Below are 15,758 nucleotides of genomic sequence, written 5' to 3'. Positions count from 1 at the left end.
GGGATCATGTTAAAAGGATACAGGAGATGACATGAAAGGGCTCCCATTGGTTAAAGACAGGATAATTTACTCATTATACTTTATACAGTTATACTTTGGCCACCTGATGTGAAGAGCCGACTCATTGGAAAAGACCCTGATGCTGGGAAAGATTGAAGGCAAGAGAAGGGAGCAGCAGAGAATGAGATGGTTAGATAGCGTCACCGACTCAACGGACATGAATTTGAGCAAACTCCGGGAGATTGTGGAGAACAGGGGAGCCTAGTGAGTGGCAGTTCATGGGGTCACAAAGAGTCGGACACAACTCAATGATGGAATAACAATTTATGCATCAAAAAGAACAGTGACCACAACTGACTGAAGGGATTCCCAGCCCCACCCGAAGCCTATGGAATCAGAATCTCCAGGCACAAAGCCTAGGCATCTGGATTTTTTAATTTTTATTTTTTTATTTTTTATGGAGCTCTCAACTGATTCTGAAGCACAACCAGGATTGCAAGGCACACGTTTCCTGACCTTCTGGGAATCCAGATCACCCAGGGTGCCCATCTCACTATCAGGTGCCAGCCTCTGCTCCCTGCAAAGTCTCGTCTCCATCAAACTGCCACGTGTCCCTTACTCATATGCTTCCGACTCTGGGGTGGTCCAGCCGTAACGTGGCAGACATCATCAAGGGGAAAGGTTCCAGTTTTCAGTCTGCTGGCAACAATAACAAGAGCAGAGAAGCTGGGATAGCTCCCAGGGTGCTCCTTTTAACCACGGCTTTGACAATGACAATGAGGAACAAACTCTTTCGTTTTTAGCTAACATATCACAGATCTAAAACGGAGAAGTTTGGGGTTTCTCCAGATACCTCGCAGCAGATCATTCTTAATCCTCACTTGGCAGCAGAATCAGCTGGTAAGCTTCTACAAAACAGGGCTGACCGTGTTCTGGACTCTAACCCAGAGGCTCAGATTCCACGGTCTAGGGTGGAGTCCGGGTACCCAGTGTTTCCAAGGCTGCCCAGGTGATTCTGATGCACGGCCGTGCTTGAGAACCACAGCTCCAAGCGCGTGGTGAAAGCAAAACTTAATGTCTTGTCACAACTTGACACGAGATATGCCCTGGATGAGGCACCTTCTGAACTGGAGTCCGGGCATCCAGTGTTTCCAAGGCTGCCCAGGTGATTCTGATGCGCGGCCGTGCTTGAGAACCACAGCTCCAAGCGCATCGTGAAAGCAAAACTTAATGTCTTGTCACAGCTTGACACGAGATATGTCCTGGATGAGGCACCTTCTGAACTGCAACGCGCTGGGGAAAGTCTCAGTCCGCTCCTGGCCGTGCCTCTTGACAGCCCCCCACCCCTCCCCTCCTACAATCGGCCCGAGCAGCCATGCCTGCACCCCTGGGCTCACCGCAGACTGGGCGGCCCTCCTCGATGTTCAGGGCAGAGAATAAAGCTCCGAACGTCTACACAGCTCCAGGTCAAGCCGAAGCAGAGAACGTGAGCAGAGAGCTAATAATTCAGCTGAGGCAACTGTCACACAACTACTCCCCCAACAGGCTCCAGGGTGTAGTGCGCTGAGTGGGTGTTGGTTTTTGTTTTAATTAGAAAGAATGTGCAATCCCCACATAAGAAGAAAATAGAGAAAGACTTAAGTCAGCCAGTTCAAAAAATCAAACATAGTTCTGCCCCCCCAAACTTAATGAATAAAACACACACACACAAATACAAATCACTGCCACGTCCTCTCACAAGTGCTGAGCACAGTTAGCAATACTACTTTCCCCTTGATTTATAGTGGGTTAGATGCCAGCTCTAGGAAGGCCTGGATCCTTTGTCTGGCTTTGTATTAAAATACGCTGTTTTTCTCAAAGTCTTAACAACACCACACTGTCAGAAGAAGGGCATCCTGTTAAGAGTGTTCTGGGGACTTCCCTGGTGGCCCAGTGGATAAGACTTTGCCTTCCAATGCAAGGGATGCAGGTTCGATACCTAGTCAGGGAACTAAGACCCCCACATGCCAGGAGGCAACTAAGCCCAAGCGCCACAACTGCTGAGCCTGCACACCACAACTAAGGAGAAGCCCGTGCACCACGGCGAAGGGCCCGCGTGCCACAACAAAGACCTGACCCAGCCAAAAATAAATAGGTAAATCAACAAATAAATAAAGTGTTCTGGAATTCATACCGTGGTTTCGACATGTCCCCCGACCCACACCCCTCTTCTCTGAAATCTGCACCCCACTCACAAAACTGGGTCCGCTCAGCTGTGTGCGCTCGTCCTGGCCACAAACTCCTGAGCTGAGTCACTGAACCAGTTCTGGACACGGGACTCAGCAGGGCTGGACTGAGACGGGCTGGTCCCGATCTGGAAGGTGGCTTCCACAGACATTGCGCAAATGCGGGCCCTTTGGGGAGGCCAGGTTGGACCACAGGGGCAGACAGAACAGGGCAGGAGAGAGGGGAGAGGGGAAGGCAGAGGCAAGGCAGAAAGCAGGGTCCTGCTCGGCTCTGTAGGCTGCCGGAACTCCAGGCCCACAGGTATGGAAAGTGCCCCCTTTACGCTCGTAAATTCTTCCTCTGCCTATTCAGCTACTTGAAATGAATTTCTATCGCTTGATAACAAAACCAGAACCAGGACTTAAATAACTGTAAAGCCATGTTATCAACTGCTAGACATTTCCAGGAATTTTTCCAAAGACTAAATTCAACTTTTTTTCTCTTTATTGAATATGCTGTTTCTAAAAATATATGTATGCTTTTAACGTAAATACGTACACATTTTTGCTGCAGCAACTGGCTTCAAAATCAGAAACAAGGCAACCACCAGAAATTGGGATCAACAGAAAGTAAGCTCCCTAGGAAATGTTCCCTCCCATCTCCATCTTGAACAGTGTCTCTAGCAGGGGTCGCCCGGGAGAAGGCCAGGCCTTAGACTCAGGTGTGGAGGCCAGCCGTGGGCACTGACTGCCCCCAGCCCTGACAGAGAGGGCCAGACGCGGTGCCATCCTCTGGAAAAATCCAAACAGCAGGCTCAGAGGATGAGCCCCGTCGAGAATGGGATTCCTGGATGCTGTCTTTGATGGGGGCTTAAATCGATAACATGCGTTTATAGAGACTTCAAGAGAGAAACCAAGAAACTTGGTCCCTCTGACGGGACAAAATCCTCCCTCCCCGCCCGAGCGCTGCTAGTACAGAAGACAGGACAAGTACAGACCTCCGGCTGGATGGCTTTAAACACGGGTATGTCCATTAGCGTGATCTGGCTCTGCAACAAAAGAGAACTGGGGTTAGAAGACACTAGAAACCAAAAACAGCTGCCATGTGACTTTGAAACTCTACAGAATAATAACACATTCTGAGAAGTCACACTTTCCCCCTTGAAATAAAAATCAAGATAAAGTAAAAAATTGGGTAGACTTTGAAAACACCTCTCCCATCCCTTCCTTCTTTATAAATCTTGATCCACACCCTTCCTTCTTGAATGTGAGATGGACTCCCAATTTAGGGATTGATAATAGTAGCTTGCAGGGTACATTTTTTAGTTTGGATATTTTCATTCTATTTGAGCTTTTGTTTCAAGTCTAAGTTACTTCTACAACTTAAAAAAAGTTGCAGACACAATATTATAAGTTAGAATGTTAAACAGAGACACTCTCTATTACTCTAAAGTGATTTTTTAAAAAAACTGTGGCTTATAGAAAGTGTACATTTCTTCTGAAGCCTAAGCCACCTCTAAATTATATGGTGGAGTCCCATTTGAGATGCCCCCACAGACCAGTGTTGGACCATGAACTGTTTATTCCACCAGCCCACAATGACAGAACTACAGAATTTGAGAGCAAGCATTTGGAAACTTTTATAGCGATCCCCATGACATTTTTGTTATATATATATTTAAAGCATTAGTCCTTTGCTGTTGTTCACTCTTAGTCGCTAAATCATGTCCAATTCTGCGACCCTGTGGATTGCAGCACACCAGAGTTTGCTCAAACCTATGTTCATCAATTCAGTGATTTCATCCGACTATCTCATCCTCTGTCGTCCCCTTCTCCTCCTGCCCTCAATCTTTCCCAGATTCAGGGCCTTTTCCAATGAGTTGGCTCTTGGCATAAGATGGACAAAGTACTGGAGCTTCAGCTTCAGCATCAGTTCTTCCACTGAATATTCAGATTTGATTTCCTTTAGGATTGACTAGTCTGACTCCTTGTTGTCCAAAGGACTCTTTTAAGAGTCTTCTCCAGCACCACAGTTCAAAAGTATCAATTCTTCAGTACTCAGCCTTTTTTACGGTCCAACTCTCACGTCCCTTCATGACTACTGACTGGAAAGGAAAGAAACTGGTCTTGTATCAAACCTAGCTTGCTGCTGCTGCTGCTGCTAAGTCACTTCAGTCGTGTCCGACTCTGTGCAACCCTAGAGACAACAGCCCACCAGGCTCCCCCGTCCCTGGGATTCTCCAGACAAGAACACTGGAGTGGGTTGCCATTTCCTTCTCCACACTAAGAAGCACTAATTTTGTCCACACAGAAAACACACATCTAGTTAAAAGGCTGCTCCTACCGTTATAAGCTCATCAGGTGACAGTAAGAGAAGGTGTCATTGCTGACAGTTTTGCAGGCCAAGGCATGGCCTGGGCTGACTTCACATGGCCTATACGTCTCTCCAGATGCCACATGGGAAGCCAGGACACAGTCAACAGACGCTTCTGTGACAGGCCAGGGCAAGGAGAGCTGAGAGCTCCGGATGCCCATGAATGAGAGAAGACACCTGTCCACTGTCCACAGGGCATCTGGGAGGACACGATGCAGTGAACAGATGTGGGCTCTGGAATTCACAGGGCTCAGCGTGTGTCTGGACACCATCACTTAACAGCAACATTCTCTTTGACACATGACTTTTAACTTCTCCCGGTTTCAGCTGACACATCTAGAAAATGGTGACAACCATCCCTGTCTTATAGGATCACTGTGAGAATTCAAGACAAGAGGAGCAGAATGCCTGGCACCTAATTGGTACTCTCTCTATATACGTATATATGTGTACATATATGACTGTGTGTGTGCGTACACAGGTGCCAGGCATTCTGTACCTCTTGTCTTGCATATTCACAAAGATTATATATTTATATGTTTATGTATCATAATTTTTTGGCAAAAGGGGAGTCAAATAGATGGGTTCCTGTTCTGGTATATGGTTCCTGCCCAAAACACCAGATAGGAAATAATAGACTATTAACATGTTTGAACATCCATGTTTCAAAGCTGCTCTAAAAAATACTTAAAGGAGGCTGTTATATTGTCATGAGAAAAAAGCCTCATATCAAGAATTTCTTTTTTTTTTTTGAAAGTTGCTCAGTTGTGTCTGACTCTTTGCAACCCCATGGACTATACAATCCATGGAATTCTCTAAGCCAGAATTCTGGAGTGGGTAGACGTTCCCTTCTCCAGGGGATCTTCCCAACCCAGGGACTGAACCCAGGTCTCCTGCATTGCAGGCAGATTCTTTATCAGCTGAGCCACAAGGGAAGCCCAAGAATTTTGGAGTGGATAGCCTTCCCTTCTCCAGTGGATCTTCCCAACCCAGGAACTGAACCAGGGTCTCCTGCATTGCAGATGGATTCTTTACCAACTGAACTATCAGGGAAGCCCTGATGTCAAGAATACATTGGAGAAAAATAGCAACACACGTGGTATGTCAACTGTAACAACAATCTAGGGCTTAGGTAGAATTCTGGTCACCTCTTGGCACAACTGAAAGGTGACCCAAGATCAGTGGATTTCTGGGAAGCATGGGATGCATCCCAAAGCATACCATCCCCGGGGCTGAGCAGGAGATGAAAATAAACAGGTGGCTTTGTCCCTCCAAGGGGCTGGGGCTTGTCACGGGCACTGAGGTGAAATTCTGCTGCTACTGGAAGCTCAGTAGTGACATGGATGGCAATGCAGAGTCCGAGCAGTTCCACCTCTGGGTCCATCCACCAAGAGCAAGCCATGGACATCAGCACAAAGTGAGCGACTACTGCTTGCTGAAGCCTGCGGGCCTGTGTGTCTGGCCCAGAGATACAGGGCCCAGAGCTCCATCCCAGGTGCAAACAGACTGGCATTTCTCCTGCCAGACACAAGGAGATTGTTGGCCAAGTGCTCCTCACACGTGGATTAATTCTGCCATCCTGAGGAGCAGAAAGACCTCGTGAAAACAGAAGATTTGAGCTGAGAGCTCAGAGGGCCTTGGAAATCTCTCCCGCAATTCAAATTTACTCCCAATCTGGAAGAACTGGCAGGATGTTTGCAGTGTCATTTAGGAAAAAAACCAAAAGTCTGCTAATGTGAAAATGAGAAAACTTCCTTTCCATCCTGCCATCAGTTCTAGGGTTTGCTACATGAATTTCTGCTGGGAGCCGGCATATTGCATATTGAGTGAGGATCTGGAATAGCTCAACTGGAATTCTATCACTGCTGAGAGCCAGCGTGAGGCACTCCACCCATGACAAAGGTCATGAGGAAGGAGGCTCGGCATACGCAAAGGCGGGATCGAGCCTCAGGAGTCCCCCTGGAAATTCTCGAGCATCTACCCCCAAAACCAGAGTCTGCCTACTTTCTGCTTTGTGCTTTCACCTACACCTCTGACTTTACGGGGGGCTGTCTCCCACTACCTCTCTCTGAAAAAAGAGTTAGCTTACAGCTCCAGTTAATAATTCTTGGATGTGACAGTGTTTAACCTACAAACTCCTTTGGAAATCCTCTAGCCTGCCTGAATAGGTTTTTCTGGCCACATGTGATTGTTCAGAGCCTCCCAACTGTGAGAGGCAGGAGATGTTCTAAACTGCCTAAACACAGATTCCTTTGAGTAGTTAAAAGATTGATTAGAAAATGTATTGGTGAAGGGTTTTTCACTTGTTGGGCCAATGTTTGCTGCTAAGTCTCCATACTCCTTACCTACTGTGTCTTTGGCAGTGTATTGATTGATATAATGGGTGTATAGAAATGTAAAATGCCGCTTTGTCCAATGCTTTTTGGAAGGCTGGCGCCTGACTTTGGAATAATCACCTTTAGAGAAAGATAAGTTTCTTAAAATGTTAACAGGCCTCCGGGCCAGAAGATGATGTCAATCACCTGAACTTTTGCATATGATAAGTTTGCAGGAAGAAAGCCTGGCTTGCTGCATGACTCTACCCCTTCCCCCATTATCCTCTATGCATACCTTAAGGTATAAAAACTACTTTGGAAAATAAAGTGCGGGCCTTGTTCACTGAAACTTGGTCTCCCCATGTCACTCTCTCTCCCAAATTCCAGCTGAGCGTCCATCTGGAGCGCGGATGTCCTCTGCGACCATTTATTTGCCTGGGCTTCTAAGACCCACTCGAGAAGGTGTCTAAGGTGGGGCACCTTCCGCTATTCGAGAGGGCGCCTGCGGCCTCCGTGGTCAGAGCTAACCTGGTGTCACGGGTTATATTGATTTTCCGCGTAAACCAAGCCACTCAGCTTCTTTTCTCCACTGAATTTCCTCACTGAGCTATCCTTATTCTATTACTCTTTGTATCCTTAATTAAAGTGTAATTAAGCAGTTATTCCCTGACCCTCGCCTAGCCGTCTCTCCTTCGAATACCCTGGATCAGCCGGGGCTGGTCCCCAGCAAATTTCCAAATCATGTATTAAAACAGTGACTTTATGTTTCATAGTTTTTCAGATGGTTCAAGTTTCAAATATTATTATCCCTGCTCAGACCATCAGTCAAAAATGTGCTTATTTCATTCAAGATAAACCAGAAAAACCAGAACAGAGGTCACCAGGCTGAAAATAGACTGGTTGGTCCCAAACACACCATCAGAAACTATTCAGAAGAAGCTCTCCCATTTCTATCTTCTCAGTTCTGGCCCAAAAGGATGCAGTGTCCAGAGCAAGAATACATCGATAGATAGGTAACATCACTGGGGTATAAATTACATGTCATTTTACTACAAAGCCGAACACATGTAGCAAGGCTGAGTAAGGTTTTGAGTAATCCTCCCTTTGAAGCTGGAGCACTGCATGGCAGGCAGTTTTACCGAAAGGAAGGGTGTGTGTAGGAGTGGGGACTTGCAGGGCAAGATCAGGGTCCTGTCCCTTTTCACAGCCGGTGCCCAGGCTTCTAGGAGTGTGGCACAGCCTCGACAGGAACAGGAGACACTGAGGCCCTCTGGTTCCTGCTGTCATGGCAGCATATGCCTGTGATGAGAACACACATCACCGTCTCACAGGTCTCATGACAAGTCTCTTAATGGCCTCTCCTTGTTTTTGAAAATAAAGCCTTCATACAGGATGTCCACTTCATGCAGCGCCGAAGAATTGATGCTTTCGAACTGTGATGTTGGAGAAGACCCTTGAGAGTCCCTTGGACTGCAAGGAGACCCAACCAGTCCATCCTAAAGGAAATCAGTCCTGAATGTTCACTGGAAGGACGGCTGTTGAAGCTGAAACTTCAATACTTTGGCCACCAGATGCGAAGAGCTGACTCATTTGAAAAGACCCTGATGCTGGGAAAGATTGAAGGCGAGAGGAGAAGGGGATCACAGAGAATGAGATGGTTGGATGGCATCACCGACTCAATGGACATGAGTTTGAGTAAACTCCAGGAGTTGGTGATGGACAGGGAGGCCTGGTGTGCTGCAGTCCATGGTGTTGCAAAGAGTCGGACACGACTGAGCGGCTGAACTGAACAGGATGTCCAGAGTACAGGAGCTGCAACACTCTGGCCACCTGATGTGGAGAGCAGCTCACTGGAGAAGAGCCTGATGCTGGGAAACACTGAGGGCAAAAGGAGAAGGAGCGCAGCAGAGGATGAAAAGGTTAGATAGCATCACCGACACAAACGTGAACAAGCTCCAGGAGACGATGAAGGACAGGAGCCGGGCGTGCTGCAGTTCATGGGGTCGTAAAGAGTCAGACGCGACTGACAGACTGAGCAACAGCAACAGGATGGCCAGTTAAACTGGTCGCCTGGCAACAACTTCCTTCACCCTAACCCCTTCTCCCACCTCCTTTCTCCTAGTCCAGGGCCCCCCAGAAATCTAGGATTTTTAAAGAAACGGCCAATCTCCACATATTACAGGACAATTCTCTGGAGATGTGGCCTTCAGGACAAAGAGACCTAGCAGAGTCCATCATAGTACGGCCCTAAAGCAAGAGAGCAAGGTGGTTTTCTGTGGATAAGTGACAGCAAATCAGCCAAAAAGAAAACAAACTGGTTTCTACATATGCTGAACGTATGCTTTCCCTCTAATGGTGGCTGACTAAATCCCCTCTTCCCAGCCACAAGCTTAGTACAAGGAAGGCTCCCTGCTCCACCCACACTGGGTCCAAATAAACGAAAACGTTGTTGGCAGAAACAGTGGGCCGTCTTATAATAAAAAATATCTATAAATTTGCATTGAGGTCACTCCGAATGAGCCTTAGGATGGCTTCAGGGAACAAAAAGCAATCGGGTGCAAAGATGCATTCCTGCCTCTCCTCCTAGAACTGCTGTGTCTGACAATTTTAGAATCTTGTGTCAAGGAAATGCAAATTAAAGAGGAAGACACCATTTGTGGTCCAATAGCACCATCACAACTAATGGGGCTATGAGTTGCTCTGTTCTTTTTGCAAAGTAATCTGATAGTAACCCATTAAAAACATTAACATTTAATTTCATTTTTAATGTCAAACTTAGAAAAAATCTACAAGAATAACATGATAAACTATAACCTTTCACCTCGCTTCACTACTGATATTTATTAACATTTGGCATCATTTACTTTATTTTTATGTACATAATTATATAATTACATAATTTTTTTTTCTGAACCATTTGAGAGTAAAATGCAGGTATTATGACTCTTCACCTTTTAATCCTTCAGCAGTTGATTTCCCAAGAACAAGATGACCCTCTTACATAATGATAAGATTATTACACTCAAGAAATTTATTGTTGTTACATCAGTATTATCTAATATACAGTCCACATTCAGAATTTTCAAATTATCCCAATCCTGTTTTTTATAGCAATTTTTTCTTCATCCAGGATCAAGCATTATATTTAGATATTATCTCCTATAAGGTGAAATGCGCATACTGTCGACTCAGCAACCCCAACACCTACAGAAAGAAAAGCACTGGTTTATAAGAAGACATATGGAGAAAGATCTACATTTAGATACAGAGATGAATATAGATGTTTACTGAACAATTATTTGTAGTAGTAAAAATATGTAAGTAATCTCAAAGACCATCAAAAAAGGAACTTTTTGGAAAAAATTATGGTACATCCAGACTCTGGGATACTATGCAGCCTTAAGAACAGAGGATTAAATTTATACATACGATCTATTGATAATAAAGACAAGTTCCAGCACTGCTTTTTGTTCAGCTTTCAGCCACTGGGGAGAAAGCCTGAGATCTAGCTACAGAGCACCCCCACTAGAACAACTACAACCTCCAAAAGGAGTTTAACCCTTTTTACTGTAAAATGACACATTAACAGAAAACCACGCTAAACAAATGCATGGTTTGATGACTTATTGCGAGGCGAACACTTTAAAACCACCACCCACATTAAGAAACAGCCACTCCAATAGATGGATACATGGGCCCAGACATGTGTTATACATGCACAACAGAATTATTATTTGACCTAAAAGAGAAAGGAAATTCTGACACATGCAACTACATAGGTGAACCTCAAAGACATTATGCTAAGTGAAATAAGCTACAAAAAGACACTGTATGGTTCCATCTACGTGAGAACCCTGCAGTAGTCCCATTCACAGACACAGAAAGTAAGTGGTGGAGGTTGTGGGGATGAAGAGTTGTTTAAGGGGTACAGAGTTTGGGGCCATCAAGATGAAAACAGCTCTGAAGATGGGCTGCATAGTACTGTGGATGTACTTAACACAAATGGACTGTACACTTAAGATGGTTAGGATGGTCATGTTTGTGTTACATATAGTTCTCCATGATTAAGAAAAAAAAGAGGAGTCACCCCAGAGTTCCTCCATGTGCCCTGTCCCAATCACAAGTCCCTCCCTCCTGTGAAAAGTAACCACTATCTTGACTTCCCTCAAGTTCCTCTATAATTTTATCACCCAAGTAGTCTACCAAGACTATGTTTTGGTATTGACCATTCCGGGTTGCCTCATAGTATACTCTTTCAATATGTAGGCTTGAATCTTTTATTTTGTGACCGTCTTCTTAAATTATAGTTTAATTACCTGTTCAGTTTCCCTGTATTTTATTCTCCTCTTTCAGGGATTTGTATTATGTTGGGTATGTTGGTATATGTATCCGTATGTTGGGTCTTCTTTGCCTATCATTAATATTTATTGCTATTTTTCAAGGTCTTATCTCTTCATTTATTTTGATCTTAAATATTTTCCTCCCTTAAGGCATTTTCTGTTATGTTTGTCTATTCTTGTGCTCAACTTCCATTTTCAAAATAAGTTTTATTTCCAGTGTTTTCCTAACTCTGCCACCTCATTTCTGAAATTTATATATGTCAGATTTATGTTGTTCATGACTCACAGTGTGATCTTAACCTCTTCTCTTAGCTAATTTTGAAATAGAAAGTTACAGTTTTCATCTGTTTTGTGGCCTGTCTCTCTGGCAAGCTTTCATTATCTACAGGATTCTCTCCTTACTCTTTTTTTTTCTTGTAATAATGGAAAAACTTGACATCAGTAATTTTCGGTAGCTTTCCGAACTTCATATAGCTTTTCTTTTACTTTCATGTCATCTTCAATAACAGGCAGCTGCTTTTTGAGATTCCACACACACACAAACACAAATTTATTTAAACCTCCTTTTTCCTTAACTGTAACTTTCCCTACCCTGATCATCTTTGGTCTACTCCCAAGCTGAATTCCTTTTTGGTACAGACCCTTGTTCTGGAAGTAAGCCCTGGTTGATTGGTTTCAAGAGCTCTTAAGGGTTAGTTCACAGATCTCTTCTAGCCATCCATTATCTGAGTGGTCAAAATTCCTCTCAATTTCAGTTGCTATTCTCACGTTGACCTGCTGAACTTGCCGGTGAATTCCCGTTGGAAATTTTGGGGTTCTTCTCTATCCCCTAGTCTGTCAAATGCCCCAGTATGTACTTCTGCTTTCTTTAGACTGAAGCTGATGCTCTGCAGGGCTTGTTGACACCAGTGGCATATCCTCCAGCTACTGGTATTTGAGATTTGATAGGGATAACTTAACACCCAGTTTTACTGTAAATACTGCTCATGGGTTTGAGGGTTTGCTATCTAGCTGTTATGGATGTTTTTATGTGGGGATTCAGGGAGAATAAAGAACTATGCTGCTGCCACTGCCATCTTCCCAGAATCACTCAAGTGATTTTTCTTACTGGACTCTTGGGTCTGGCTTTTTTCTTTCTTTCATATTATTAGACAGGAAACTAAAATACCAGGTGGTCTGGTTCAGTTCCAAAACCTGGCAACTCCAATGCTTCCCCAAAGACCAAAGACTCCAGGGGACCTGGCTTCACATCTAAGCTGAGGACATACTGGCTCTGGCAGGAGCAGCCTATTTTTAACACTGAGCTCTCAGAGCACTCACCGCCCTTCCCTTCAGTCTTCCCAGCTTGGGGCAGGCGGAGCAACACTCTAGGGCTGAGACTAGAAAACTGGGCCGCAGTCTTGCCGAGGGGTCCTGCTGGACAATGCTGTTCTAGGTGCGGCCTGCACCCAGTTGCTCAGTTGTGTTCAACTCTTTGCGGCCCCATGGCCCCATGCATCCACCAGGCCCCTCTTGTCTGTGGAATTTTCCAGGCAAGAATACTGCAGTGGTTGCCACTTCCTCCTCCAGGAGATCCTTTCAACCCAGGGATCGAACCCGAGTCTCCTGAGTCTCTTGCATTGACAGGCAGATTCTTTACCACTAGCACCACCTGCGAACCCCAGGTACAGCCTAATTCTCTGCTATTCCATGTGGCGAATAACTGCAAAGGGATTTTTTTGTTGTTGTTTGGCTGTGCTGCACGGCTTGCCTAATGTCAGTTCCCCAACGGGGAGACTGAACCTGGGCCACAGCAGCGACAGCCCAGAATCCTAACCACTAGGCCAAAGGGAACTCCCAAGCAGAGGGATTTTTAAACCTCATTGTTACTTCATCCTTTTCACAAAGCAAGGGAAAAAAAATAATCAAAAATACAACAAGCAAATAAAAGCAAATAGATTATAGAAGCTACGCCATCAGCCAGCAAGGTCCATGACGTCTTCTAGAGGAGACAGAGGCACTGCAGCCTGATGCCTGAGAGGACAGACTAGCACTGCATGGCCCAATCCATGCTCACTGGCCGCACGTGGCGACTGAGCCTCTGAGGTGTCGCCAGCACGCCAACCTCAGAAGACACACTGAGCTTTGAAGATTTAATGTGAAAAAATAACGTAAAGTACCTCAATAATTTCATGTTGCTTACAGACTGAAGTGACCTTTTAGACATACTAAGTTAAATAAACAATAATTTTTAAACAATTTCACCTTTTTAATGTGGCCGTTAAAATTTTTTTAATTGCATATGTGACTCAGACTATATTTCTGTTGGTCTAAGAAATCAAAGGCTGGTCTAAGAAATCACTTCCTAGGTGGTGCCAGTGGTAAAGAATCTGCCTGCCAATGCAGGAGATGCAAGAGTCTCGGGTTCGACCCCTGGGTCAGGAAGATCCCCAGGAGGAGGAAATGGTAACCCACTCTAGTGTTCTTGTCTGGAAAATTCCATGGACAGAGGAGCCTGGTCGGCTACAGTCCATGGGGCTGCAAAGAGTCTGACACAACTGAGCTACTGAGCACACACACAGGATGCTGGAAGTCCTGGTTTTAAACCCAGACAGACAGTGCCGCTTACTGTTCACGTGAAGGGGTGACTTTCCTCTCTACATATTCACCTGCTCACCAATATACAGGGAATAATAAATAGACCTAATTTGCAAGCCTGTTGTGAAAACTAAGTTAGATTAATGCATGTAAACATTTAGTACAAGACCTAGACAAAGGAAGTGCTCCAAAGTGGAAGCTGCCCTTGTTATCATCACCTAGCATCAGGTGAAAAACCAGAAGATGAAGGTTTCAGACCTGGCTCTGCCCACATCTGGTTCTATGATCCAGGTTTAAAAAAAAAAATCTCTTAGATCCTCTATTTCTTTCTTAGAAAGTCGGGAGCTAATAATCTGCCTTATTGAGTTGTTCTAAGGACTGAATTCATCTCATCAACATGTATTTACTGAGCATCTACTATGAGCCAGGCACCATTCTGGGCAATGGGGAGAGAGCAGTGAAGAAGTCAGATAAAGTTCCTGTTCTTCGGGAGTTGGCATTCTAGTGGAGAAGGGCCATGTGAAACACTATTACAGAATGTAATGTCTGGAGAGATACGAAGGAAACAGAGCAGGGTCAGGGCAGAGCTGTAGAGATGCTACCTTAGCGGATAAAATGCCTCTTCCAGGGCTGACAACTTAAGAGAGATGGTGAGACATGTGGGAAAGCGCCATTAGGACAGAAGGAAGAAGCAGCACCGGGCCCCGGGGCAGGGGGATGTTGGGTGAGCCTGGAGAAGAAAGAGGCAGCCAGTGTGCGGCTGGATAGCAAGGAGGGGCACGAGAGGAGGCTCGGCCAGACCCCGGGACATCGGGGGCCTTGAGAGGAAGGCCAGGTCTCCTAGTACGAGCGGACCTCTAGAGAGTTTCACACATGTTCTAAAAGGCTCCCTCAGACACACTGAGAGGCGACCCACGTGTGGGGCTCATCGCGGGGCTTACCTTGTTGCAACAAGGTAAACGTAGGAGCAAGTGATGGCAGAGCAAAGAGATGGGGCACACTTGGCTCCACAGGCCCCCGGAGGGCACAACACCTGTCAGAGCAAGGGGCCCTGGAATAAGCGGGCATGGTCAGCAACACCGGTGGTTCCCCAGAGAAGTGCAGCGCGAGTCAGCACTTTGCAGTCGGGTCACCCCAGAGCCAGCGTCCTCCGTCGACCCTCACAGTGCAAAAGGCAGACAGCAGGTCACAGCTCTACGAGGAGCCTGGTCTGCTCCTCTGACACGAAGCCCCACGGCCAGACCCGCAGCAACACACTGGCTGGTGGGAAAACGATTCTGAAACATGTGTAATTACAAAATCCGTTCAAATGATATTGTCTATAGAAAGCACAAATAAAAAGAAATTAAATTCCAATCTTCTAGACTCTTACAACCAGAAACCACAGGCAGTAATACGCTTGGCTATATAGATATTCAGACACTTGTGAATATGTAAACATCAAATATTTTCTTATGCAAATATAAATATTTATGTGCTGTGCATGCTTTTTTAAAAACAGCACTATTCTCTATAACTTGTGTGGTAACCTGCTCCTTTTAACTTTTGTTGTTCAGTCGCTCAGTCGTGTCTGACTCTTTGCGACCCCATGGACTGCAGCACGTCAGGCTTCCCTGTCCTTCACTATCTCCCAGAATTTGCTCAAACTCATGTCCATTGAGGTGGTGATGCCTTCCAACCATCTCATCCTCTGTTGTCCCCTTCTCCTGCCTTCAATCCTGCCCAGCAACAGGATTTTTTCCAATGAGTCAGCTCTTCGCATCAGGTGGCCAAAGCACAGGAGCTTCAGCTTCAGCATCAGTCCTTCCAATGAATATTCAGGGTTGATTTCCTTTAGGAAAGGTGTGACTGGCTAGCCAGGGTTTGACTGGCTCCTTTCACTTACTATTCCTATGTATTGTATAAGCCTTCCAAGGTGGTTAAATTTCACCTTGTTTTTTTTTTTTTT

At 45.4% G+C, this 15,758-nt stretch overlaps 1 protein-coding gene and 1 long non-coding RNA gene across 4 annotated transcripts in view; both read right to left on the bottom strand.

Annotated features, from left to right (window-relative positions):
- RALGPS1 (Ral GEF with PH domain and SH3 binding motif 1) overlaps window positions 1-15,758 on the bottom strand; it is a 295,892-nt gene that overhangs the window by 240,596 nt on the left and 39,538 nt on the right. For all 3 annotated transcript variants that reach the window (XM_055541187.1, XM_055541185.1, XM_055541186.1), the window contains one exon: window positions 3,203-3,253. In XM_055541187.1, coding sequence (XP_055397162.1) covers window positions 3,203-3,253 — 51 coding nt within the window. The remainder of the gene's footprint in view (window positions 1-3,202; window positions 3,254-15,758) is intronic.
- Window positions 9,642-15,023, bottom strand: LOC129623568 (uncharacterized). The gene is made up of 2 exons (XR_008700597.1): window positions 14,752-15,023; window positions 9,642-10,097 (listed from the first exon to the last, which is right to left on the bottom strand). It is a non-coding gene; the product is annotated as an uncharacterized LOC129623568 (long non-coding RNA).

Source organism: Bubalus kerabau, chromosome 11 (assembly GCF_029407905.1).
Source record: "Bubalus kerabau isolate K-KA32 ecotype Philippines breed swamp buffalo chromosome 11, PCC_UOA_SB_1v2, whole genome shotgun sequence".
Lineage (NCBI taxonomy): Eukaryota > Metazoa > Chordata > Mammalia > Artiodactyla > Bovidae > Bubalus > Bubalus kerabau.
Note: the sequence above shows the minus strand (reverse complement) of the source record. Positions and strands in the feature narration are given on the sequence as shown.